Here is a 26,358-nt window from a genome sequence, read left to right on the forward strand (position 1 = left end):
CACTGTTCATGTGACATGCCCTTCTGCATTACATATAGCCCCTGATAAAACCAACAATGTATATATGTAAGAGACTTTTAAGGTATTTGGCATTGTGAAATTTGAAATTACAAATTCCTCAGTGGGAGGTCAGCTCTTGTCAAATAGATGTCTTTCTACTACAAATTACCATTGGAAAAAATAGTTAACATGTGTAATTTCTTGTATTTTTTTAGATATACTAAATACTTAAATTTTGCTTTAATACAACATTTTTTCTTGTAAGATAAACAATGTGGTATAGTAAGTATGTATATAATGGGCACAAAACACAAACATATGTTTGACCAGCCATCAATATTGCAAGCGATTTCTACATTTATATCATTAATTAAACAATAACCTCAGATCTGTTGGTGCTGCCTGAAAGACCTACAAAAACTAGCAAAAATTGTTAAAAAGATGTAGGATCTGAAGTTTGATGTATTTCCATTGAGCAATACAATACCCTTAAATTGGGGATCAAGCAATGACTTTCTTGTACATTTATATGTATAGAGATATGACTGCTAGCTTTGTGGGATGTACTGCTCTTGTTGAACAGGCATGCACAGGATGCAAAAGACATTTGTATATTGATAAGAATATTTACAATACAGATTCATTTGAGATTTGTTAATGTGTTAAATACTTTTCAGGCACCTGTGCATTCAAAGCATCATAATGCATCCATGAAGATTGATTCTTCCATCAAAATATGGAGTACCTTTCTGACATAGCATCATACTGCCATCAGCTGGTAGCGGACAAAGCATCCGACAGAAAGGTTTGGTTCACTGTACACAATACACATATCATCTCGACTGGGTTGTACTTACCTGGTATTTAAAATATATGATACAGTTGTACTAGTCTTTAAACCTGGCTTTCTTTATTTGTTTAACAAGATTTGTCATTCTACCAGGATTTTATGATGCCTACCAGTATTTGAGGAATACTTCATAGTTAAAGTTAATTACCATAGGTTTACAGTATGTTTCCAAAGTATTTGTAGGAAGTGACTTATAGTTTTATTGTTCATACCTGGTTATTGAAATGTGAATTTTTTCAATCTATTCAGAAAGGTGTGGAGAAGTTGCTGCAGCTGCTGAAAAAGAATTCTGTGTTAGAGGCATTGGACAAAACCTCTGACAGTAAGACAAGCCGCAGGGATCGTCACATAACATGGGATGGTATTTTACGGGTAATTATTTAGAGGTGGTATCTTGTCCTCAGCTCACCATGTGTCTAATGTAAGCTGAATTTAGAAACTAAAACCTTTCTTTGTAGTGTTGGGTAACTTATTGAATATACATACACTTTTCCTTTTTCTCTATAAGCCTTTTTCCAAAGATTACATGTAAGTGCATATACACAACTTTCATGGTCCTGTAGGTAAATGACTCTATATGCCTTTTAATATTTGATCAGATTGAAATCCTAGCCATCCATAACTAAATTTAACTTAGTGTCTGAATGAATGTTCAGAATTCCATCTTGCTTTCATACAGCCTGTTCGTCAATATCTATCAGACAACACGCATTAAAGACATAATATGCTATCCATGTTTTTTTAGTTCTGTAAAAAATGTCAACAAAGTCTATTTTGTTTTCCTGAAATAAGTCTATTCTCCCACTTTGAATCGGATTATAAAAAGTGTTGTTGACTTAATGACAAATGTTTTTTCCCCTGTTGTTTACCTGTGTGTAAACCACACTTTTAATCCAATGTTTTAAATGATGCATGTGTGTGCATTTTTCTTGATAGGGTGCTATTGGTTATGTGAATGTAGAGACTACTACACTACAAAAGGCCAAAGAGGCTCAAACAGCTTCAACACTTGCAAACAGAGCGAAACGGAAACAGGAAATCAGTGGTGTCTTCAAGTCTGTTATCAGATATGCTGACAAACGTACGTTTCTTAACTTGGATCTATTAGCTATTTTGTATTATGTATTGTATATACATTGTACAGGATTTTACTGACTGAACATTATGGGTATTATTACAGGTGGCCCTCGATTGAAGTGTTCCAGCATCCTCAAGCACCTTACAGATGTACTCAAGGACGAATATATGTGCAATGCCTACGGACTAGACTATAGTAATATCTTACTGAAAAATCTGCTGACTGTGCGTAAATATTGGACAGAGATCACATTGGAGATGTGGCAAGGTTGGTATACTATTGTAGAATGATATGTACATTTTATAAACCATGTTATTGATTTTATGTTGTGTGTAAATATTATATATGCAGGGTTTTCCATAAGAGCCAGTCACCGGCCAATTTGACCGGCTACTTTGATCATTTGACCACCTACACCAATCCAGTTCCGTTATAATGTTCTGTACACGACTACACGTACACGGCAGACCAGCCTCCTACTTTCACTACACAGCCTACTACTAACAAAATTATGGAAAACCCTGTATATGGATCTAGAGGCTTTTAGCCTGTGTCCATCCAATCCCTATTAGATGCTATTGCTGTTGTGATTAAATTTCAAAGGGATTTAAATGTTTCCAAAATTAAGAACTGATGTGTTGTTACTGTTTCCTTTTGTGAAATTGAATTTCCCAAACGATCTCGAATTGAATATATATTAAATTTGTTGGTTGTTTCAATCTTGGCAGCACTATTGTGCAAAGGCTGATCTCAAAAGTCACTTTTTATATTCAAGGTCTCAATTTTTGTGCAGAATACAATTCAAAGACTGTTAATACGGATTATAAATCTTAAAGATGCAAACTGTGTTTCCAGAACATATCATGAAATCATTTATGATAAAAATGATGGACTTGATTTGATGGATATTTTTTGTACTTTTCTTTATAAATATTGATCAACGAAATTGATTAAGTTTCAAAATAATGCTGTTTATAATGAGAAGTATTTTATTAAAATACTACATACATGTATGTATAACCCAAAAATATGACGTCATACAAACAATTCCATGTTATGACATAGATAGATATAAACTTGTTCTTTTTACAATGATTGCCAAGCTTATATGCATCACTCTTGTTGGCCCGGATGGAAATGTGCGAGGGGTCTTCCTGTGGGAGGAAACTGGAGGACTACGGTAAAACTCATGTGGTCAGGGAGATAATCCCATACTTTTTTACATCTTAGTCAGGAATCAAACTCTGCATGCCTATATGAAAGGCAAGTGTGTAACCACTGCGCCACCTTACCACCCATATTACTATATGTTTTTTTTTATAGAATTGATAGCACTCTACTTCATGATGTTCATGGACACTGACAGTCAGATTGACAAGACCTTACTCTCACGACTGATTCGGGTGTTGATCTCTGGCGCTACCACCCAGTGTGATTTAAGACCTAAACGTCTTCTCAAATTCTTCTCAGATTACTTCAAAAATGTCAGGTAATCATTAGTTTCATTTCATTTTTGTCAATGGATATTGACACTAAAAGTGATAGAAATTGGAGAATGTTTTTGGAAGAGTGTTAATTTAAACCCAAGTTGTCTTCTCCTCAATTCTTCAACCGATTGATTATGTTGAATGTTATTGCAATTCAAAATTTTTAACTGCATTAAAATTGAATTTGGCTAAAATATTACAAATGTTATAAAACCCTTTTATTTATACACAGACAGGAGAAGACATCAGGTGTTGTGGAGAATCTGCTTTCAGCCTTAAATATATTTCTTGTCAAAATAGGGGAGAAGTATTGTGTCGTATGTAACATAACTTAGTGAAGGGTTGATGTATATAGCTATAAATACAACAAAGCAAATAGAGCTGATTTACTCTATATTAAGAAAATAATTAACAAATAACTGCTAAAAGTTTTTTATCCATCAAACATTGATTATGAGCTAGGGATCTTTATGATAAAGAAATGTCTCTGAATTAAGTGTAGAGTATCATTCACAACTGCATCAGAGTGTGTGTAGAGTTTAAATGTTCTAACATATATGTCTACTTTGATGAATGTACAATCCAATTCACCTGTCTCTGTCATATAGAAATATTCACACCAATGTCTGATACATGAGTAGAACTTATATCATCACACCAATGTCTGACATGAGTACCATGAGTAGAAATAAATATTCACACCACATGAGTAGAAATATTCACACTCAATGTCTACCATGAGTAGAAATATTCACACCAACTTACCAATGTCTGACATGAGTAGAAATATTCACACCAGTCAAACATGAGTAGAAATAGTCATACCAATGTCTGACATGAGTAGAAATATTCACACCAATGTCTACCATGAGTAGAAATATTCACACCAATGTCTACCATGAGTAGAAATAGTCATACCATGAGTAGAAATGTCTACCATGAGTAGAAATATTCACACCAATGTCTACCATGAGTAGAAATAGTCATACCAATGTACCATGAGTAGAAATATTCACCTCAATGTCTACCTTGAGTCCATATATTCACACCAATGTTTACCATGAGTAGAAATATTCACATCAAATGCCTACCATGGGTCCAAATATTCACACCAATGTCTGACATGAGTAGAAATATTCACCTCAATGTCTACCTTGAGTCCATATATTTACACCAATGTCTGACATGAGTAGAAATATTCACACCAATGTCTAACATGAGTAGAAATATTTACACCAATGTCTGACATGAGTAGAAATATTTACACCAATGAGTAGAAATATTCACACCAATGTCTACCATGAGTAGAAATATTACAATGTCTACCATGAGTAGAAATAGTCATACCAATGTCTACCATGAGTAGAAATAGTCATACCAATGTCTACCATGAGTAGAAATAGTCATACCAATGTCTGACATGAGTAGAAATATTCACACCAGTCTAACATGAGTAGAAATAGTCATACCAATGTCTGACATGAGTAGAAATATTCACACCAATGTCTACCATGAGTAGAAATATTCACACCAATGTCTACCATGAGTAGAAATATTCACACCAATGTCTACCATGAGTAGAAATATTCATACCAATGTCTGACATGAGTAGAAATAGTCACACCAATGTCTACCATGAGTAGAAATATTCACACCAATGTCTACCATGAGTAGAAATATTCACACCAATGTCTACCATGAGTAGAAATAGTCATACCAATGTCTGACATGAGTAGAAATATTCACACCAATGTCTGACATGAGTAGAAATATTCACACCAATGTCTGACATGAGTAGAAATATTCACACCAATGTCTACCATGAGTAGAAATATTCACACCAATGTCTACCATGAGTAGAAATAGTCATACCAATGTCTGACATGAGTAGAAATATTCATACCAATGTCTGACATGAGTAGAAATAGTCATACCAATGTCTACCATGAGTAGAAATAGTCATACCAATGTCTACCATGAGTAGAAATAGTCATACCAATGTCTGACATGAGTAGAAATATTCACACCAATGTCTGACATGAGTAGAAATATTCACCTCAATGTCTACCTTGAGTCCATATATTCACACCAATGTCTGACATGAGTAGAAATATTCACCTCAATGTCTACCTTGAGTCCATATATTTACACCAATGTCTGACATGAGTAGAAATATTCACACCAATGTCTAACATGAGTAGAAATATTCACACCAATGTCTGACATGAGTAGAAATATTCACATCAATGTCTGACTTGAGTAGAAATATTCACACCAATGTCTACCATGAGTAGAAATATTCACACCAATGTCTACCATGAGTAGAAATATTCACACCAATGTCTACCATGAGCAGAAATATTCACATCAAATGCTTACCATGAGTAGAAATATTCACACCAATGTCTACCATGAGTAGAAATATTCACATCAATGTTTACCATGAGCAGAAATATTCACACCAATGTCTGACATGAGCAGAAATATTCACACCAATGTCTACCATGAGTAGAAATATTCACACCAATGTCTACCATGAGTAGAAATAGTCATACCAATGTCTACCATGAGTAGAAATAGTCCTACCAATGTCTACCATGAGTAGAAATAGTCATACCAATGTCTACCATGAGTAGAAATAGTCATACCAATGTCTACCATGAGTAGAAATAGTCATACCAATGTCTACCATGTGTAGAAATATTCACACCAATGTCTACCATGAGTAGAAATATTCACACCAATGTCTGACATGAGCAGAAATATTCACACCAATGTCTACCATGAGTAGAAATATTTACACCAATGTCTGACATGAGTAGAAATATTCACATCAATGTCTGACTTGAGTAGAAATAGTCACACCAATGTCTACCATGAGTAGAAATATTCACCTCAATGTCTACTGTGAGTAGAAATATTCACATCAATGTCTGACATGAGTAGAAATATTCACATCAATGTCTGACTTGAGTAGAAATATTCACACCAATGTCTACCATGAGTAGAAATATTTGTATGTTTGGTGTCACATACTATTCTCAGGGCTCAAAATCACTGTTGTCTGTAATTAAAAAAAAACTTCATTTTCACTAAAGATGATTTGTACATAGTCCCTGCTTTTGGAATGTAAGATGTAGTTCGAGGGCGTTACATATACATTAGTCTCTCTTACAGTAAGCACTTATGATATGTTTAACATGTTGACATTCAGAATGAAGTGGTAGAATTCCTGCACCTCCAGATGGAATGTCACCACCCAGGAGGAGCACGACGAGGAACTCCGGAGGCAACAGCAGTTGACTGGGATGTGTGGATGGTAAGATTGTCTCCCCTTTAACATAGTTTTATATTCAAGAACTTTCATCTCTTCTACGCAGTTTTAAGAGTAGGGGCGTATTAGTGTTTCTTGTGTACATTTCTTCTGTCCTGTTTTGAAGCAGTATCATATGAGGACAACTCTCAACAGATTTGGTTGGTTATGATATTAACTCTATCATAGCATAAATCGTGTTCTTGACCTGATTAGATTCTGGTTTGAATAGGAGAGTGACCATTCATGTCTTATATTCATTCTCTAATCCAGATGTGCCATATGTATGTTGCATATTTTACCCTCACTTAGCTTGTATCTAGTGTGTCTGTTTTCACTTTCAGCAGTAGATTATGAAAGAAAATATTCTTTTGAGATGTAAATAACCTTTTATAAGTTGAGGACTTGATGGCATGATTTTATAGAAAAACTAGGTTTATATGTGTACTAAGTAGAATATTAACAAGAAGGAAAAGGTTATGTTAAAGATATAATGTCAAAATACATTTTGTAAGGTCCTTTCCCATCATTTCACAATCTATTGTTTCACTGAAGTATATAAATACATATTTTCAGAGTCATCTGAGAAAACTTTATGAAGTTATACATGGAGATTTAAAACAGCTTGGAGGCCGTACAAAGTTTTCAGGACAGTAAGTTTTCACAATCAAAACTAGCATTTAATTGTGCTGTTGCTTCAATGTAATTTCTGCAATTTACCACTTTCTAATTTTTGAAGCTCTGCAGTTTACATTTAGTTAGACAGTAAATTCAATTCTGTAAGAGAGGTAGATTAGAGTGGAGATTTTATTCTATTACTTCTAGATATTATAAACTTGTAGGTGTTTAATTTTGATAATTTGGATATTTGATAAAGATACACAATGCTAATTCTGTCAGTATCTCACCATCATCACAACTCCTAGTAAATATTATCATAAAATGTTGACTGTTTTGAAGTGCTAGAGATGTGTTCCAGTCCAGAGAAACAGAGTTGTCACCAGCCTACATCAACCTAGCTGCCGACTTATGTCACCAGGTAACTCTTAAAACTTTTTTTCAATATTTCGAAATGAAATATCTTAATGATGAAATTAAACTGAATTGTATAATTGAAATATTTGAAAGAAAACATATTTAACTTTATGTTTCATGCATCAATCACTTCTTTCTATAAATGTCTTGGCAGCTGTTTGAGGTAGACAGCCGGGAGCTGGAGATAACGCAGGTTGAAGAATCATCAGATCAGGGTCCAAGGAGTAAGAAACGACGCTTAGAATCGGGATGGCATGCCATTCGGGATAATTTAAGCTCCCTAGGACAGAGCCAGCAACTGGTGCCATGGTGAGATTATGTACCCTTCATCCATTGGATATAGATAACACAAATTTGAAATATTTGTGAAAACGGTAAAACATCAACAGGGAAACACTGTAATGTAGTGATAATTGCTGATATTAGTGAATAGGAAACACTGTAATGTAGAGATAATTGCTGATATTAGTGAATAGCCTGTTTGGTGAACATCAATACATCATTTTTAAAAAACTATTACTGTTGACCTGTGGATGTGTAGAATTATCACATAGGAACACTCTTTACAAAATGTAAGAATCCTGGTTTGTATTTTACTGGTCCACTTTGATTCTCAATTTCTATATCCCTGCCTATCTTACGAAAGTGTATAGAGTAATATCACGTCCATCCATTCTTTCACCTTCTATCCTGTTTTAAATCAATTTTATGTCTTGAGAACCTCTTAGCAGATTTGGTTCCGAATTACCCAGTGTCATCTCATTAAAATCTTCATACGGAGATTTTGAGGAGGAGGTAGATTCTAATAACTGTAGAAGCATCCAACTCATGAGAATTCCAAGAACAAAATTATTATGATAAAAATAGATTTTGAAAAATGAAGTGACATTTTGCTATTATGAAATTGCCACAGTTACTCCACTTTTCCCTCCAGAAAGATTTGAAATATAAATTTTTAATTCTATAGGCTACAACTGACAAAGCGTGTGATTGAGAAATACCCGAGCAGCTTCCCAGAGGACGAGTTTCCACAGTATCTACACTGTCTGTCTCAGCTACTGGCCCAGTGTAAAAGGTTTGTGGACATCTTCAAACTGTTAAATCTCAAGTCTGTTTAAACAATAACACTATATAGGATACTCATTGTCTAAAACCTATATACTTAAAAGAAAAGAAGCCTTTTTTGAATGTGATATTTAAGATTAGCAAACTGTACTGTTTTACAGAAATGATCTGATGGGTCACCTCCTCGACTGCCTTCTGTGTTTTGTACGGTACCCGGTCACTCTCCCACAGGTCAGCCAGGACACCTGTATGACTATCTGGAAAAAAGTTTGGGCTTCTACTCTCAGGTAAGTATAATTTATATTTTGTTGCAAAACCATAATATCATTAAATATACAAAAAAAAACCCCATTTAAGCCTCTGTGATAACTCGTGTAGGTATCGTGTTGTAGCAATACTAGTCATCTTGTCATCATTGGTTGAAGAAAAGTCGTGTGGTAATTTGTGTAACTCTATATACACCAGTTATACCTTATATGACTTAAGACAGTGTCATTATAACAGTGCAAATACACAATATCTGGGGGCTGCACTTACTGAAGAACTCAAGTTACAGATTAATGCTTATTCAAGCTATTCTATTCAACATGATGATTTTGTTTTCAGTTGTGATCTTTAAGAATTAGGCAAGAAACACAACAACATGTTGCAGTAAAAACCTTAGAACCCTTGAAATGTTTTTGATGATATTGATATATTTTACTAATGATTGCCTCGGGTACACCTCTATAAAATGATAAACACATTTGATTTTTCACAGAGCCTTAAGTCTACAGAATGCTGTAGAACCAAGTTTCAAGCTTCTGACAGAGATGCTGAGAAGTGAACTAGTGCCTTGTGAAAGAGATATATGGAATCTCTTCCTGCCCTCCATTTCAAACCCCACTGATGGTGCAGTACAGTTCCTCATCACCTACCTGATGACAAAGAGCCTCCCAGAAAATTATCAGCCTAGTCTCCTCAGTTCCATGGCAACTGATGGTCAACAGTTATATCCACTTAGAATGCAACTTCTGGAATGGCTACTGCCTCCACGTCTTGTTATTGATGGAACCATGGCAACCAAGCCTAAATATGACCTTGACCCTGGTTTAGTAGGACAGGTGTTAACATTACTTGTGATGAAAAATCCATCGTGTCTAATGTTTGTTCCACCCGAGGAGAAAGATTTTGTAACAGACCTTGAAAGAATATATCTAGAATCTTCTCACGACTTTCCGTTATATAGCAGACAATTAACGACTCAGAACAAAGATGTTGGAAGCAAGGAAAGTGTTCTACTGTCTGTATTGTTGAGACGAATTGAGGAAAACATGAAAGAAAATGTTAACTCTTTGCTGGAGTTCTCAGAACCACAGGCTGTAGACACACAGTCTCTAGCAAAGGAAGCATGTCAAATCACCAAATTTATATACTGGTTGCTAAAATATGAACTTGTTTCAAAAGACAATTTGGCTTCAATGGATATATTAAGTGTATTGAAATCTGTTCTTAGGAAAATTGGAACGTTTATAAACGATATTCATCAGAATCATGGCGCAGTGGAGCTTGTGAGTGTGTTGCCATGGTTACGGGTGATGTTAGAATGGGAGGAATCAGACAGTGCAGGGATCATAGTTGCCAGACTAGTCCGCTCTCTAATGCCAGCCAAGGCTGTAGACACTCTCCTTAATATGGCTGTAGTTACAGTAAGAAACCTGCACCAGTATACAAAAAAGGACAAAGCTCATATCTAGTTGTACATCTACACATAAAGTTTTTATTCAAGTTCATTATTAAAAATATCATTTTTTCAACTTAATGCTCTATAAAAAAAAAAAATTGTCCTCAAAATATGATTTTGTTAATGAATATCGGATGTAAAGATTTTTTCCATAATGTGTCCCCATAACCTGTTCCTCGGAGATAAGCTTATAGAGTAACACTTTCTGTAACCATAATATCTCTGTGTTACAAATTGTTGAATTCCTGATGTAGAATTCTTGTAACACTTCGATATTGTTGGAATTGATTTACAAGAAACACTTCACCTATGATTTGAAATTTGATGGTAATTCTGCCTTCACACCAGGATGTAAAATCCAGAATTCTTTAGATAAATATTATAAGCATTTATTTCTTAGGTTTCTAAAAGAACTAAGCATGATACTAGCACAAGTCAAGACAGAACATCACGGAGAGGAAGGATTCTAGAGGACTTTGATGATATGGATCTTGAGTTTGACGACACATCTGTTAAGGACACCACAGATGACCTTGGTTGTGATGATGGTTTTGGAGATTCACAGGATTTGGATGAGGCAGCCAAACAAGGGGATGGTAAGTGTGTCGATACAAACAAAATAAATTCTCTTTGTTTTATTTATCTTTGTTTATAATTAATATATCAATTACCTTTTGTCGTTATGATGTACAGTTGTATACATGTATACATTTCGTTTTATATCACTCTGTTGTCTACCTACGTAGATAGACTTTTTTACAAAGTTCATCCATAAAGTAATCTGTAGACAATCCTCTAAGTCATCCATTTCCTTAATCTATATTTTCACCTGTACATGTCCTAAGGAAATCTCCTTAGATCCAATAAATATAATATATTATTAGATTCATTCTCCTCATGGAAATTTTCAGTTGACAAACAATGAAGTATAGTTGCTGTTCAATATTTTCAATTTAGTACTGATTCATTGTCCTGTAATAGCCCACTAACTGAATTTGATCTACAGGTAAACTTTTTGGCCCCCGAAGCATTCTACATGATGGCTATAGTAAGGTGATCAGTGCTTAACATAATGATACATGGTGCAGATTTTCAGAGCCTTCTATCACCTACTGTGTTGACGGATGCTCAGAGAGTGAGAGTGGATGCTGCAGGCGTCCTTTGTCTGTGGGCAGGGTTTGATACTATGGAGATGAGACAGGCCACACCCTTTCACACAGACACAGACCCAAGTGTTGTCAAGGAAAAGCTAGGAGAACTACTGGGGGAGGACAGTTTTGACCCCCATAAGGCTGTAGACCTTCAGTTGGTAAGAATCTGTAATTTTCTCTACATGAGTTTCATTCAACTTCCACAAATAAACCATTGTCATTCAGTATTTCATTTCTATTAAGGCACTTTTAAAACCAGTTGTATATTTGAAAAAAATGACTAAGACATATATTTGCCTGGAAATCTTGCTTTGAATTTTTCAGCTAATCTGATCCGTTCCTTTTCTATAATTGCCCAGTCCTTGTTTTGGCTGATCTCATCTATTTCTTTTCTATAGTTGTCTTGTCCTTTAAGTTTTTAAACTCTTGATTTGTAAAATAAAATGTTTACTGTTGATTAATGAAATACTGTTTTGTGCCTCTGTATATACAGATGAAAGAGATGATGACTTGTCTGACCCGCCCGTGTCAACAGCTAGGAGACTTAGATCTAGATAATATGGTGGGCGCTATCAGGTACTGAATAGTAATACACAAATAGAATCTGGTGTTATTTGAATTGGGGTAGAATTTGAATTATTTTAATTGTTTTTCATTGCAAATTTCATCCTTAATGATCTATTAGGATTTCCCAACAATAAATCATTCCAGATTTTTCCATGTGAAACTATCATTGACCAGCAGAGAAAGTGAAAGGTGCACATTTTTGTGTAATTTGTTCTGAAATCACCACTGTCAGCTGCTGTCTAAGGCTGTTGATATCTAATGTTTCTCTCAGACAAGTTGCCAAGGTACAACGGAAAGACCAGAATGTGAGTTTCACTTGTCTTGAACTCCTTGGACACGTTGCTAGGCGACTGGCCGATGATGAGGACGAGGATCTGCCTACCAAAACCAAGCTTGAGTGTCGTGATACAACCATCAGCTTGTTGTCAGCTTTCTGGTCAGTGGATTTGTCTAAATCATCTACTTAACAATTCTCTACATTCTTAACATTACATATTTTGTGTCCTAACACCTCGTAGAAAAGTATTGATATATTGTTGTTATGAAATATCAGGTAATCGTTTGTTCTTCAATTAACATGAAGTTACAGGATGACCAGTATTGTTGTAAAGTTAGACTGGCAATTTTCTGTTTATTTACAGGAAGTTACAGAATGGCCAGTTTGCTGTGAAAAAAAAAAGGCTGGTTATTGTTTATTAACAGAAAGTTACAGGATGACCAGTATTGTTGTAAAGTAAGGTTGACAATTGTTTGTTTATTTACAGGAAGTTACAGGATGACGAGTATTGCTGTAAAGTGAGACTGGCAATTGCCAAGTGTATCATGCAGCTCCTACAGGTTGATCCTGAGAAGAGATGGGTTCACCTGTCCATACCTCGTGATAACGAGAATACAGGTAACACACCAATAGATCTATTGTTCATGCAGTACCTGTCTGACCCCGCCCACTCTGTGAGGATGTATGCTGCCCAAGGCATAATACAGTAAGTACAGTAATATTTATCTTGAATGTCTTGTAGGTCAGGATGGGGTAGGATTGTTACTTGTGTACAATTCTCATGATCCTTGCACATGAAAAAGTATTAAATCCACTATTTCTGATTAAATGCTGTTTAAACTACATTTCAGCTAAAAGTTTCAAAATTTAGATATTAAGTTTTAATTGATATTAAAAACTACTAGTTTAAGGTCGTTTGTGGATTTGTAGTTACAAGATTTGTGTTGGGATTTATATGACGTACGTGTGTAAAATTAACCTTTCTTTCTGCTTCAGGATGTTTATGGTTGGACAAGAAAGAAAGGTTCCACGAGACAGGGTAGAACAGGACAAGGCATTCGATAAAATCTATGAGATCATCAATGAAAGCTTGGATTTTCAGGTTTGGCTCATAATGCACAGCTGCATGATTAATGTCAATAGAGATGATTTTATGAAGAATTGAATTTACCAATTGAAATTTAAAATCTAGACTCAATTTGTCCCCTTTTTCCTGCTGGAGAGCAGGTGTATAGTTATATATGAGCTAGTATTCAGAGTGTCTATCCAGTTCAAATGGGAAAAAAATCTTTTATTGTTGCTGTTTAAAGCATGTGTAATGAGAGGTATTTAAGAAAATATTGAGAAAGTACCAAGAATGATATTCAGTGAATACACCTATGGAAGATTTTTGTGTATTACACGTGTGTGATAAAACATATTATGACATCAGATATAGACAAGTCTCCCATCAATGAGTGTATTTTGGTGATGTGTCTATGACAGGGACGGTTGACTCCAGAGCGTGCCCACGATGAGCGTGAGAACAGGACAGGGAGCGTGCTAACAACTTTGGGAAACATTATGTGTATCAGTCCAGTCTGTGAGAAGAAGGCAATGTTTGCTCTGTGTCAACTCATCAAGGAAAATGATGTGGAAATTAAACAAATTCAAAACGTAAGTGACTGGAATCTGTCTTAATCTTAATTACTTAGATATGTGGGTTAGGTTTTTTTACGAACACAAAGTATGCTTCAAAAATGTATTCTGAAGTATTTTAGTGACATACAAATGTATACATATAGTTTCTCTGATTACTGCAATCTACTGTTGTAGATAATCCAGAAGGTTTCTAAAATTCTCCGCTTCAAAGATGGTCACACTTTCATGGCTGACCACCTTCCATACCTAGTGCACCAGTGGTTGGGACTCGGCTACCCTGTCACAGAGTTCCCACATCAGATGGCCTTTTGTGACACTAAACAGCACTTCTACAGGTATTGTAAATTTTAACATCACAATCTATTTCCTGATGCTTAGCCATTATTTTCTTTTGAAGATTATTCAGGAAATATTCTTTTTCAAAAAATCAGTCAGAACTCACTTTGCATTTGCAACACATTTTCAGGTTGTTTCATAGGGATCTAAGTATTTTTTTTCTACTCCTACCACCAGGGACCATTACAAAATTTTAATACCAGAATTGATTATGAAGAAGAAGATGGACAATGCCAAGGAGATAGTAGTTGCTATGGGAAAGGACTGGACAGAGACATTGACGTTGTGTATCCCTAAAACAGTGGTCCACATCCTGCCATTATTTGCAGCCACACGTCTGGGAGAGATGTCAGGAGATGAGACTGTGAGGCGGCGGACAGCCCAAGCTACGCAATGTTATGATTTACTGTCACAGGAGGCAACAAGAGAGGTAGAAGTATTGGGGATGCTTCTGGAGGAATTTGTTCTGTTTATATGGGGTTTAAGATCCTTGCACTTGCCAGGGTCATACGAGGACAGTTTTCAGTTTTCCAATGGTGGAAGTATTATATATGTTTGTTTGTTGTTGTTTTTTTTTTTTTTTTTTTTTTATTTTTTTTTTTTTTTTTTTTGTTTTTTGGTTTTTTTTTTTTTTCAAAATTTTACAAAAATTGTATAAGTATATTAACATGTTATTGACATACATGCAACCATTCTCATCATGGTCATAATGTCAGGTTATAATATAACTTAACAGTAATGATGTGATATGCCACTAAGAAATTTCACATTTTCGTATGATATCTAGAAAATCCAGTTTTAACCATGTCATATTTTCTCCACTGAAGAGTAGGAACTGAAAATATATAATGTTCGTCTTTCTCAGTTAAAATTACCCATTTCAATATTCCCCATACATTCTTAAATAGCAAAAAAATAAACATTGATGAATAAATCTGTTATACTGTGAACAGAAGTCACCATTTGAAAACATGGCAGTATATTAAGTGAAAAGGTGAGAGTTAATTTCTATTTTTTTATTATATATATATTAATTAGATATTTGAGAGAGTGCTGTATTACGTCTTCTGTTGGTTCTTCTGTTGATATTAACGGTTACCTGTTGTTTACAGGTGTTAGAAACGACTATTGTGAGCAACCTAGATGAGATCGTCGTCAACATCCTCATGTGTTTGTATGACACAGATACTGACAAGTTTATTCAGACAGGTATTATAAGGTAATATCACTTGAAAAGGATTGCGTAAGGAGATACTTAGGTATCGCAGATATTCTTCTTCATAACGATTAACATTATCGGGCCATTTGTTAGTAAAGGCGTTTTAAAGATCATCATTCATATATCTATTCTTCTGTGATGATGATACTGATACCATGACATTTTTTTTGTGATGTTCCATCGTAGCAAAGTCAACCTTGCTCCTCCTGACCTATTTTATGACTCTGATTTTTTTGGTTTCCAGGGATATGGAGCCGGAGCCCAACCCTCCCTGTTTTAATACCTACATGATTAAGTCAACCTTGGACTACCTTACACAAAGCTTCTCCAGTAACAACAAGTCACTGATAGATGTCCTGTCCCGTAAACATGTAAGTTGACAGGAGATAAATCTCTATTTAAAAATTATATGTCCCTGAAATCTCAGCAAAGTAATGCCTGTTTAATACAATAAAGGGCTTTACATCCAGAAATATTTTGAAATTAGCATCATAATCTCTCACAATATTCATAGTTTCTTATTGATCCTGTCTAACGTGAAAACCATGAGGAAGAACAGTTTTCCTGGTTCTTCAGGTTTTGGTTTAGAAAGTTAATTGGCAAATAATTATTACATGATCAGTTTGTCTTACATATTTGTGTGTGAAAATGACAGATTTGATAAGATAGAACTGTTAGCATTGGCTGTATGGTACATAACTCAAGCAAGTTTTGTGATGTTTATGTGTGTTTTAGGACCAGATACAAAAGATACTGTTAGAATTGGCTATCAAGCTGACCAAAGAACACAGACTTCATGACAAGCGTCGCATTCTGATGATGTACCGCCTTTTCTGTAAACTCCTTTTTAAGGAGTTTGATGGCCAGCTGGGGGGAAACTGGGCCTTCATTATGAGGGAGGTCATGTACCGGCTTATATATATCCTCAAGGACATGGTGTCTGTGAACAGGTAGGTCAAGGTCATGTGTCAATTTATGCTTATCCTCAAGGATACAGTGTCTGTAAACAGTCAAATCTGAAGTTAAGGCTGCTGCCAAAAATTAACTTTCTTTTATGTTGATGTCACTATTACCATGTAACCTCAGATGATACATTCCAATACAAATAGTCAAATTTTATCAAAATGTGAAAGAAATATTGATTTAAATAGTGAATGTCTTCCTAATGACAAGTTGGTGTCTCCACAGCCCAGTGACTGAGGAAGTGGCCTACAGGGAGAATATTGCCTGTATGGCTCTGGAGCTTCTGAGAGACCTTTGTGTCACCTGTATGGAGATCTGTTCTCAGGTAAGTTTTCCACCTGTATGGAGATCTACACTCATGTATGTGTGTCATCTGTATGGAGATCTACACTCATGTATGTGTGTCATCTGTATGGAGATCTACACTCATGTATGTGTGTCATCTGTATGGAGATCTACACTCATGTATGTGTGTCACATGTATGGAGATCTGTTCTCAGGTATGTGTGTCATCTGTATGGTGATCTACACTCATGTATGTGTGTCACATGTATGGAGATCTGTTCTCAGGTATGTGTGTCATCTGTATGGTGATCTACACTTATGTATGTGTGTCATCTGTATGGAGATCTACACTCATGTATGTGTGTCACCTGTATGGAGATCTACACTCATGTATGTGTGTCATCTGTATGGAGATCTACACTCATGTATGTGTGTCACATGTATGGAGATCTGTTCTCAGGTATGTGTGTCATCTGTATGGTGCTCTACACTCATGTATGTGTGTCACCTGTATGGAGATCTACACTCATGTATGTGTGTTATCTGTATGGAGATCTACACTCAGGTATGTGTGTCATCTGTATGGAGATTGACACTCGGGTATGTGTGTCATCTGTATGGAGATCTACACTCAGGTATGTGTGTCATCTGTATGGAGATCTACACTCATGTATATGTGTCACCTGTATGGAGATCTACATTCATGTATGTGTGTCATCTGTATGGAGATCTACACTCATATATATGTGTCACCTGTATGAAGATCTACACTCATGTATGTGTGTTGTTTGTATGAAGATTTACACTGGTGTATGTGTATCACCTACATAATCCATGTTCCGTTACATATCCAACATTTCTGTTGACACTGGTAGCTTTTTTTGTAAGCTGACTTTACATCAAAATAAGATTATTCTGTTGATAGGTATCTGAAGTATTTTTATATATACATATATATATATATATATATACTTTATAATATCTTGTTTATAGGGGAATTTAATTTAAAACTTTGCTTCAAATTCACTTGAGCTTATATTACTTTTAAAATCAAAACGAGTCTGTGCTTCATGTGACTTCAGTTTTTGTTTCTGAAGGATAGTTTCAAGTGATGTCATACTTTTACAGGAATTTGAGAAGTACCTGACATTTTTTGTGAGCAGCCTTGTTCCAATTGCTGAAAGTTCTGGGATAGTGGGAGAAGAGGTTAGTGCTTCACAGTTACTGTCCAGGCTTTTTTTCACGATGTTTCACGTCTGATTTAAATGAAAAAAAAGTCATATTGGAAGATATCAGTGGCTAAAAAATACAATACACAAACTGTATCTTACACTGATATTCTAGATGTGTCTGGTACTTTGAATCTAAGCTTGCATGTTCTTTTAAGTCATCTCATATTTATATTTTGCCCAGACATGTTCTTTAGTCCTTCTCTAGCTTAAAACTTTGCATATTACCGGGTAAACAAAAGTCATTTGAAATATGCATTTTTATGATTTTTTTAAAGACTAATAGTAATTCCTGAGCTTACTTGTTTTGACAAATCTTTAGGCAGCTGGTTTGCTACGTTTGGTGATTTTGGACAACTATGCCGTTCTAAAGCAGGGTATCATATCACTTGACCCCTTCCCCAACACAGAGGTGTTCTCACAGCTGCTTGTTACCTACAACAGACTCAAGTTTGCAGGAGGCACCTTTTCACTTAAACAGGTAACAGTCACTATTTTTAGAAAAACTTGAGTGGGTTACAATTTAGCTCACCTGATTAGCTGTTACCTACAACAGACTTTTAAGTTCATTAGGGGCACCTTTTCACTAAAACAGGTAACAGCCATTATTTCTAGAAAATCTAAAGTGTGATACAATTTAGCTCACATGATTTGTATTATGTATTGTTCATTCTTTATTTTTGATCTCTCACATTGATTCTGTTTCATTCACAACATACTTCAAAGAAATTTTGTTTTATTGAAGATATATTTGTGACAGATCTGTGATATTTTCATTTTGATAGGAAATAGAACATTTTCTGTCAGTGTGTGAGATGACTGGTGGTCATTCAGAGAGCAGGATTGAGGGACTTCAGCATCTTTCACAGAAGTTACACTCCCAAAAATCTGAGGTCCTAGTGCTGGCCAGAGAGGAACAAGGTGCAACTCACTGTCACTATCTGTAATGTGGTACTAAAACAAACTCTTCACCTCAAATTTTACACCTCGTGTTTATAATGTCTGGTATTTATTGTATCTAATGCTAATTGTGTCTGGTGTTTATTAATTAGGTAGAAATGTTCATGTCCGTATGAATGCCTTGATATATCATAAACTTACAAATCAACCCTTTCTTCCTGTTTCACCTATTTCTGGCCTTTCATGATTCGTTTGCCTTGGACAGTTCTTGTCAATACAGTCATCCGAGATGAGGGTGTTAAACTGCAAAGATTGTTCCATCTCTGATCAGTTTTTTTTATTCTCCACAAAAATAGGCTTATATACTGAAACAAATTTATTCGCTTTATCAACCTATTCACAGATAAGTATATACCTGTAGCTGTTTTATTATTTTTGCATACTGTAGATCTATGCTATTTAGATTTACGCAAAGAAATCTATCTTTTTTATTCCCCTCAGATAAATATATTCTGCTATGCTCCTTTATTCTCTACAGATAAATATGTTCTATTTGATTCCAAGAGGAGAATGTATCCTGTTTTGTGGACTATAGATTGATATATTCTTGTTTAATCATAACAGATAAATCAATTCGCTTTACTCCCAGTAATGAATAATTGTTTCATTGATCATTGATAAATCTATTTCTTTTATTTGTAACAGATAAATCAACAGATAATCTTCTATGTAAACTGGTTTGTAAACTGGTCTACATGGCCTTGACCTCTGGAGACAGGGTCAAGGACAAGGTTACACAGTGTTTAGGAAAGATTGGTCCTGTTAACATGGCAACAGTTGCTCTACCAGATGTGACAGAATTGGCATGTTTACGAGAGGCTAAGGAGGTGTTTGAAGAGGACACATACCTCCAGAACTATTGTGTTATATTCCATACACTCAACACATACCTGGTTGATCAAGAGTAAGCAAAACCTTATTCATCAACAAAGATAGATAAAATTCTTCATCAACAAAAATAAAGAAAATTCTTCATCAACAAATATAAATAAAGTTCTTTATCGGCAAAGATAATATATTTCTTCATCAACAAAGATAAATAAAATAATAATGTTGGATCATGTTTTTGTTATTTACAAAAGCAAAAACATACTTAAAATTGCAAAAAAGAGAAATGAAAAAAAAAGGTCAAAATACTTAATAAGGTATGCAGCAAAACTTTAGTCCACAGTCGTTTTCTCTCTCCAGTACAGATGTTTGTCTTCACCCACTATTCATAGAGTAGTCCTAAAGCATAACATATATTTCAGCTTTCACTTCAAATTTTCACTGCATTTTTAGTTTCATGTACTTGGAAAATAACAAAATGGATAACAGTTTTTATCGTGGCTTACATTTCCCCATATTCAAATAATTACATAGTTAATTCAATACTGAATCTTAGTGAAACGACATTTTTCAGATGAAATCACAATAAAAAGGAAACAAGAAATGATGATAAACAGCTCCTGTTTCAGTACACCGATAGGCATGATGGCTGTAGCATAGTTTTGAGCATTTATATTAGGCGATTAGATGGATGTACAGTGATGTGAAATACTTGAAACATGTTTAACACACTAGCCTTTAGAAATGATTGATGTATTCCTCATTAAATAACTTTCATTCACTTAATGGAGGTGCTGTCATATTGTTATTGCAAGTTGCTGTGATTTGATTGGCTAAGAAACAGCTCCATTTTCTGTGTTCTCCATGTACAGTGTTGATATAGTAGAGGCTGCCTCGCATGTCCTCAAGTCAATGTTGTGTACAAATACTGGTACAGACTTCGCCACCATCTACAAGGAGAAAGTCAGTGATAAGGACCACCTCATAGAATATCTACATCCCTTCAGAGTCAAGAAAAAGGTAAGGACCATCATCTCAAATATCTACATCCCTTCTGAGTCAAGACCTTTCCTGCCAAGATAGAGAAATTACAAAAACAAGTTTTTTGCAACCCATCAAGCTAAATTCATAAAATGATCTCTTACTTAAATCTCTTGCTTTAAATTTTGCTTCTCTGGTCAGAATTTCAATGGTTGATGCGTCTGTTTTTCCATGGAAAGAATGTTTGGTTTTTGCCAATAATTTGACAATATATGCTAGAAACTTTCATCATCTGAAATGCAGTATGGTTGTCAGCAAGTCTCTTTTGTCAACTTAAGTTTCATAACTCCTAAAGGAAACTTTAATTTCATAAGAAGTGTACAAAGTATTTAAATTTCTATCTCTCACAGAAATAATTGTTGTAGTTTCTTTGTGATGTTTTTAATGCTATGCAAAGTAAGACATGACAACATGACTTCTTAGGAATTTTAGTCAGAATTGAAAGAAAATTAATTCTGAAATGGAACATTCTGTTGAACAGGTAACAGCTCGTACAAAGTCCAAACAACCAACAAGTACTGACCAGTTCTGTGGACTTGTAGACAGGGAAACACTATGGTTGTCTAACACCAGTAACCATGGAAACTGGGTCAGGAGACTGACCGTCACACTGATACAGAGTGGCGCTGTCAAGGATGAGATTCTGGCCTTATTAGAACCCATCTGTGAAAGGAAGGTATATAGAACACCATATATCACAACTATCAGAGGAAAGTTGTTTGATACATTATTAACCTACCACTTAATTTCATTGCTGTTTTGGTTTCCCCTACATCTGGATACATGTCAGTATCTTTTTCAAAATTTGAAAGATTTGTTGAGCCAACCAAGCATAGATCCTCAAGCAGAGTCATACAGGTCTCTAAACAAACTTAATTAGATACTCTCATAACTACTTATTTGTGATTTGTTACCTGCTCAATTTAATTTGACATTGTATAAAGTATATGTAATGGAATTGGTATGATAGCATAAAAGTTTGAAGCATTGTAGTCTCATCTTTTGAAGAAAAATATGATATGTGGAACACTTCATAATTTCATTATTTGCCAAGTAATTGAATATAATTGATTTACCAAGAGCTATTGACAGACAAATGTACACCTGTATTTTTACCTGTACAGACAAACTTCTGTGAGATCGTATTACCATTGCTGATACATGACATCCTGGTACAAGGAGCAGAAATCCACAAAGATGTTCTGTCCCGACAAGTGTCTGCGTTCTTCTCCACCCACTGTGGCCATGGTAACCTGGAAGGCCGCAGTGTCACACCTGTAGACAAGACAGGTGAGAATGCCATGCAAATCTCTCAGCCAAAAGCGATGAGGTGAAGTTTGAGTTCTTCTTTTGATGAAAGAGTGTTACTTAACAAAAAGTAGTCATTTACTCACCTTTAGCTTCTCTGTACCAAGTTATGAACTTAAATTTGTCATTCCTGACTTTTTGAGGTCATATTTTAAGCTGTCAGAAATATATATTGCCAAATTTTTATGCAAATATTTCTTTGGATAGTGGACTGTCTTCCAAAATTCAGATCCCTCTTTGTATATATTACATAGTTGAACATAGAAATGTGATGTGCTGTTGTGATTACTCCAATGTTTGATGACATGTGATGGATCTTCTACATGCTGTTCAGTGAAACAGTCTGCAGCTATTATTAGGAGACTGACTCAATAGGACCTTGAGTGTTCAAGGGGCAATATACAAAGCTAACACATGAAACATGAATGACTAAGGAAGAACTTGCTCCCTATTTCAGCCTCAAACTGATCGTCATTTTTACCAAGTTGCCAAGCAAAGAAATATTTCTGACTGCCTATTGTTAGACTGTTCCCATCTCCATGGTAAAAAGGTTTTATGTCTGATCTATAAATATCTATATATATTTCATTTTCTAAAATTTGGTGCTGAAGGATATATTGCTAAGTTTGCTGAATTCTGATGTTAAAGATCCTGTTTACTTTTGTTTAGGTTTAGAAGAGTCTTTGAAAAACTTGATTTAATACTGAAAATTATATCGTTTTCTGTGAAATTGTACTTGTATACAGATTGATAATGGGGACTTAAATTTTTTGTTAGATTCCACAACTGTATGCTTCACTAAAGACTCCATTAGGACCATGCTAAAAGTGGTGCAGCATCTCAGACAGCAAGAAAGACCCAAGGAGGGGTAAGTTAAGTCACAAGAGAGGTCCAAGGAGGGGTAAGTTAAATCACAAGAGAGACCCAAGGAGGGGTAAGTTAAGTCACAAGAGAGGTCCAAGGAGGGGTAAGTTAAGTCACAAGAGAGGTCCAAGGAGGGATAGGTTAAGTCACAAGAGAGGTCCAAGGAGGGGTAGGTTAAGCCACAACAGAGGGCCAAGGAGGGGTAAGTTAAGTCACAACAGAGGGCCAAGGAGGGGTAAGTTATGTCACAAGAGAGTGCCAAGGAGGGGTAGGTTAAGCCACAAGAGAGGGCCAAGGAGGGATAGGTTAAACCACAAGAGAGGTCCAAGGAGGGGTAGGTTAAGCCACAAGAGAGTAAGTGTTCACAAGAGAGGTTCAAGGAGGGGTAGGTTAAGTCACAAGAGAGGTCCAAGGAGGGGTAAGTTAAGTCACAAGAGAGGTCCAAGGAGGGGTAAGTTAAGTCACAAGAGAGGTCCAAGGAGGGGTTGGTTAAGCCACAAGAGAGTGCCAAGGAGGGGTAGGTTAAGCCACAAGAGAGGTCCAAAGAGGGGTAAGTAAAGTCACAAGAGAGGTCCAAGGAGGGGGTAAGTTAAGCCGAAAGAGAGGGCCAAGGAGGGATAGGTTATGCCACAAGAGAGGTCCAAGGAGGGGTAGGTTAAGTCACAAGAGAGGTCCAAGGAGGGGGTAAGTTAAGAGAAGCCTAAGGAGATGTAAGTGTTGGAGCAAGAGCGGCCCTAGGAGAAATATTTAGTAAGCCTGGCAGTAACAGAGGACCAAAGAGTGGTATGTCAGGCAACAAGAGACCAAAGGAGGGAAGAGTCTTCTTGACACTTAAAGGTTCATGTAAAGGAGAAAAATTTGCTAAAGTAATAAAAGACATCTAGAATTTATAATAAATAGAGGAAAAAGGAACAAATATTCTGGAGACTGTAAAATAAGGGTTGAGTCCTATTACCACTAAACATAGTCTGTTAAAGACAGTAATACTTAGAATTCTGTTTAAAAAAATGCCACATGGATTGTTTACTGTATATACTATGAACTGTTTTTTGTTTACCCAGGAGAAGACAGATGACAGCTTGGGATAATAATTTCTGGCTGGATTTGAACTACCTGCATGTTGCTAAGGCAGCTCTCTACTGCTCAGCCCACTTCACAACAGTGCTGTACTCTGAGATCTGGTGTGATGTACACAGGTAAGTACTACAGTGCTGTACTCTGAGATCTGGTGTGATGTACACAGGTAAGTACTACAGAGCTGTACTCTGAGATCTGTTGTGATCCTCACAGATAAATACTGGCATGTTGTACCTAAGTTTGAAATACCATTAAAATCATACAAACATTGAGAGGCACTGTAAATTTGAGGTATTACTATTGAATGTTTTTCCCTAACAGACAACAGGAGGAAGATAGTCGTAATTCTTCAGGCAGTCTTAGTCTCTCTCAGGACTTCACGCAGGACACACGGATAGACTCGGTTAGCTGTGCATCAACAGAGGTCGGCATCAATGTACAGGACCTGCTGATGGAGGCCTTTCAGCAAATTGGTGACCCCGATGGCCTTTATGGATGTGGAGCAGGGAGACTGGCAGACACCTCATCAAGGTACATACTTTCTGGGTCCTTAAATCATTTCCATATCTGAAAATCGTAGCATCTATATACCGTGGTATATATTAAAACAGAGATTGGCAACTACAGCATTCTCATAAGATCCCACATGGCTGTATTTTCGTCATGAAAGAAATGTATAGAGCCTGAGAGGAGGTGGCATGTAGAGATGATAAAAAGTACTGACCCTTTCGTAGCTTTAAGGACTTAATCTTATCAGATACTTATCACAGCAATAATGAAATTCGAGGTGAGTGATTAATAAGATATTAAAACCTGAAAATCATTTTTATACCATCAACAAGCTACAGAAAGAGCTTATATCATCCTAAAGCCGAGAAGGACAATGATCATGTACACACTGCAAGCAGCCATGTAAGAAAACTTTGATGTGAAATTACCACCATTTCACAGCTTGGTTATCAAACTTTAGCGTCAACATGTATCTTACTATCAAAGTCATCTTAATTGAAATCACGAACAAAACACAGAACTTGTATAAATCCAAAGCCTAGATCTGTGGCACAAGTTGACAGCCACCATGTTAAATACAAATTTGTTGTATAAATACTGACATAAGTAATGAAAGATGAGTTTCATGTGTAATATATGAAAACCAAATTCAAATCAAATAAATAATAGGTATGCTGACAATATTTAAAAAAAGACATTGGACATGTAGAAAGTTTATGTATTTTTAGAAAATTAATCCGTACAAATGATGAATCATATCTCGTTAATGTCACGAAGGCATTGCAGACTAAACATTAAATACTACAATAAACATTTACTTCCTAAGATACATTGCATATATACTATACTTCGTAGTTCTGTCTTAGAAGTCTTGAAGTGAAGGGTGTATTCATTGTTGTAAGATAAGTTATTATTAGACATCCGGTCATGTGCGACCAATGGTAAGCACTAGAAGTTTCTTATCTCTGAGTTATATATGTCTCTGTCCATCTAGCAGATCACATTGAAATTTGAAAACAATTTCTCTGAAAAAACATTATTTCCAATATTTACTGGATTAGAATATCAGCCGCACCTTTTTTCCTCGTGAGTCGGGCTTGCAGCATATATACCGATGCGGCTTGTATGTGGACGAAAAAAATCAGCAGGATGATGAAAAACAAAAACAAACAGAAAGTGTACCAGTACACCAGTACGAAACAGTACTGAACATTTTAATGGGTACCTGTCCGTCACCTGTTTGTGACTGAAACAGATCGTCTAGATTTGCAATCATATACAGGATGATTTGAAGATTGAAATAAAAAGAACATTCTTTTGGATTTAATTTATCATAATCTCAGTAATATCTTCTGGACTTTTGTGTTTACTTTGATGCCATTGTGGAAGTTTACAATAGCCTTTTTCATCCTGGGATCGATAGGTCATCAGGTTATAGGTCAAATTCTAGAATGACCACCATGCTTGTTAACAATATTAATGGTTTCGTGTAACTTACAAGAAGAAATAATATGGGACTATAAGAATTTTGTCAGCATGCAAGGGCCTTTG

The 26,358-nt window shown here is 35.7% G+C and overlaps 1 protein-coding gene across 1 annotated transcript in view; it reads left to right on the forward strand.

Moving 5' to 3' along the window:
• The first annotated feature begins 736 nt into the window (after positions 1-736).
• LOC132561786 (serine-protein kinase ATM-like) overlaps positions 737-26,358 on the forward strand; it is a 48,407-nt gene continuing 22,785 nt past the window's right edge. The window contains exons 1-36 of the mRNA XM_060226485.1: positions 737-805; positions 1,100-1,222; positions 1,787-1,931; positions 2,031-2,195; positions 3,252-3,417; positions 3,648-3,732; positions 6,630-6,734; positions 7,305-7,381; positions 7,689-7,767; positions 7,918-8,072; positions 8,731-8,838; positions 8,990-9,115; positions 9,589-10,516; positions 10,952-11,147; positions 11,640-11,860; positions 12,196-12,278; positions 12,541-12,705; positions 13,034-13,252; positions 13,543-13,648; positions 14,032-14,202; positions 14,362-14,522; positions 14,701-14,953; positions 15,636-15,742; positions 15,987-16,113; positions 16,478-16,692; positions 16,931-17,030; positions 18,119-18,196; positions 18,542-18,700; positions 19,005-19,140; positions 19,825-20,083; positions 20,880-21,027; positions 21,530-21,724; positions 22,173-22,338; positions 23,134-23,224; positions 24,282-24,416; positions 24,619-24,828. Coding sequence (XP_060082468.1) covers positions 737-805; positions 1,100-1,222; positions 1,787-1,931; positions 2,031-2,195; positions 3,252-3,417; positions 3,648-3,732; positions 6,630-6,734; positions 7,305-7,381; positions 7,689-7,767; positions 7,918-8,072; positions 8,731-8,838; positions 8,990-9,115; positions 9,589-10,516; positions 10,952-11,147; positions 11,640-11,860; positions 12,196-12,278; positions 12,541-12,705; positions 13,034-13,252; positions 13,543-13,648; positions 14,032-14,202; positions 14,362-14,522; positions 14,701-14,953; positions 15,636-15,742; positions 15,987-16,113; positions 16,478-16,692; positions 16,931-17,030; positions 18,119-18,196; positions 18,542-18,700; positions 19,005-19,140; positions 19,825-20,083; positions 20,880-21,027; positions 21,530-21,724; positions 22,173-22,338; positions 23,134-23,224; positions 24,282-24,416; positions 24,619-24,828 — 6,032 coding nt within the window. The remainder of the gene's footprint in view (positions 806-1,099; positions 1,223-1,786; positions 1,932-2,030; positions 2,196-3,251; positions 3,418-3,647; positions 3,733-6,629; positions 6,735-7,304; positions 7,382-7,688; positions 7,768-7,917; positions 8,073-8,730; positions 8,839-8,989; positions 9,116-9,588; positions 10,517-10,951; positions 11,148-11,639; positions 11,861-12,195; positions 12,279-12,540; positions 12,706-13,033; positions 13,253-13,542; positions 13,649-14,031; positions 14,203-14,361; positions 14,523-14,700; positions 14,954-15,635; positions 15,743-15,986; positions 16,114-16,477; positions 16,693-16,930; positions 17,031-18,118; positions 18,197-18,541; positions 18,701-19,004; positions 19,141-19,824; positions 20,084-20,879; positions 21,028-21,529; positions 21,725-22,172; positions 22,339-23,133; positions 23,225-24,281; positions 24,417-24,618; positions 24,829-26,358) is intronic.

Source organism: Ylistrum balloti, unplaced genomic scaffold (assembly GCF_031769215.1).
Source record: "Ylistrum balloti isolate Yb309-2 unplaced genomic scaffold, AGI_CSIRO_Ybal_v1 Utg371278, whole genome shotgun sequence".
Lineage (NCBI taxonomy): Eukaryota > Metazoa > Mollusca > Bivalvia > Pectinida > Pectinidae > Ylistrum > Ylistrum balloti.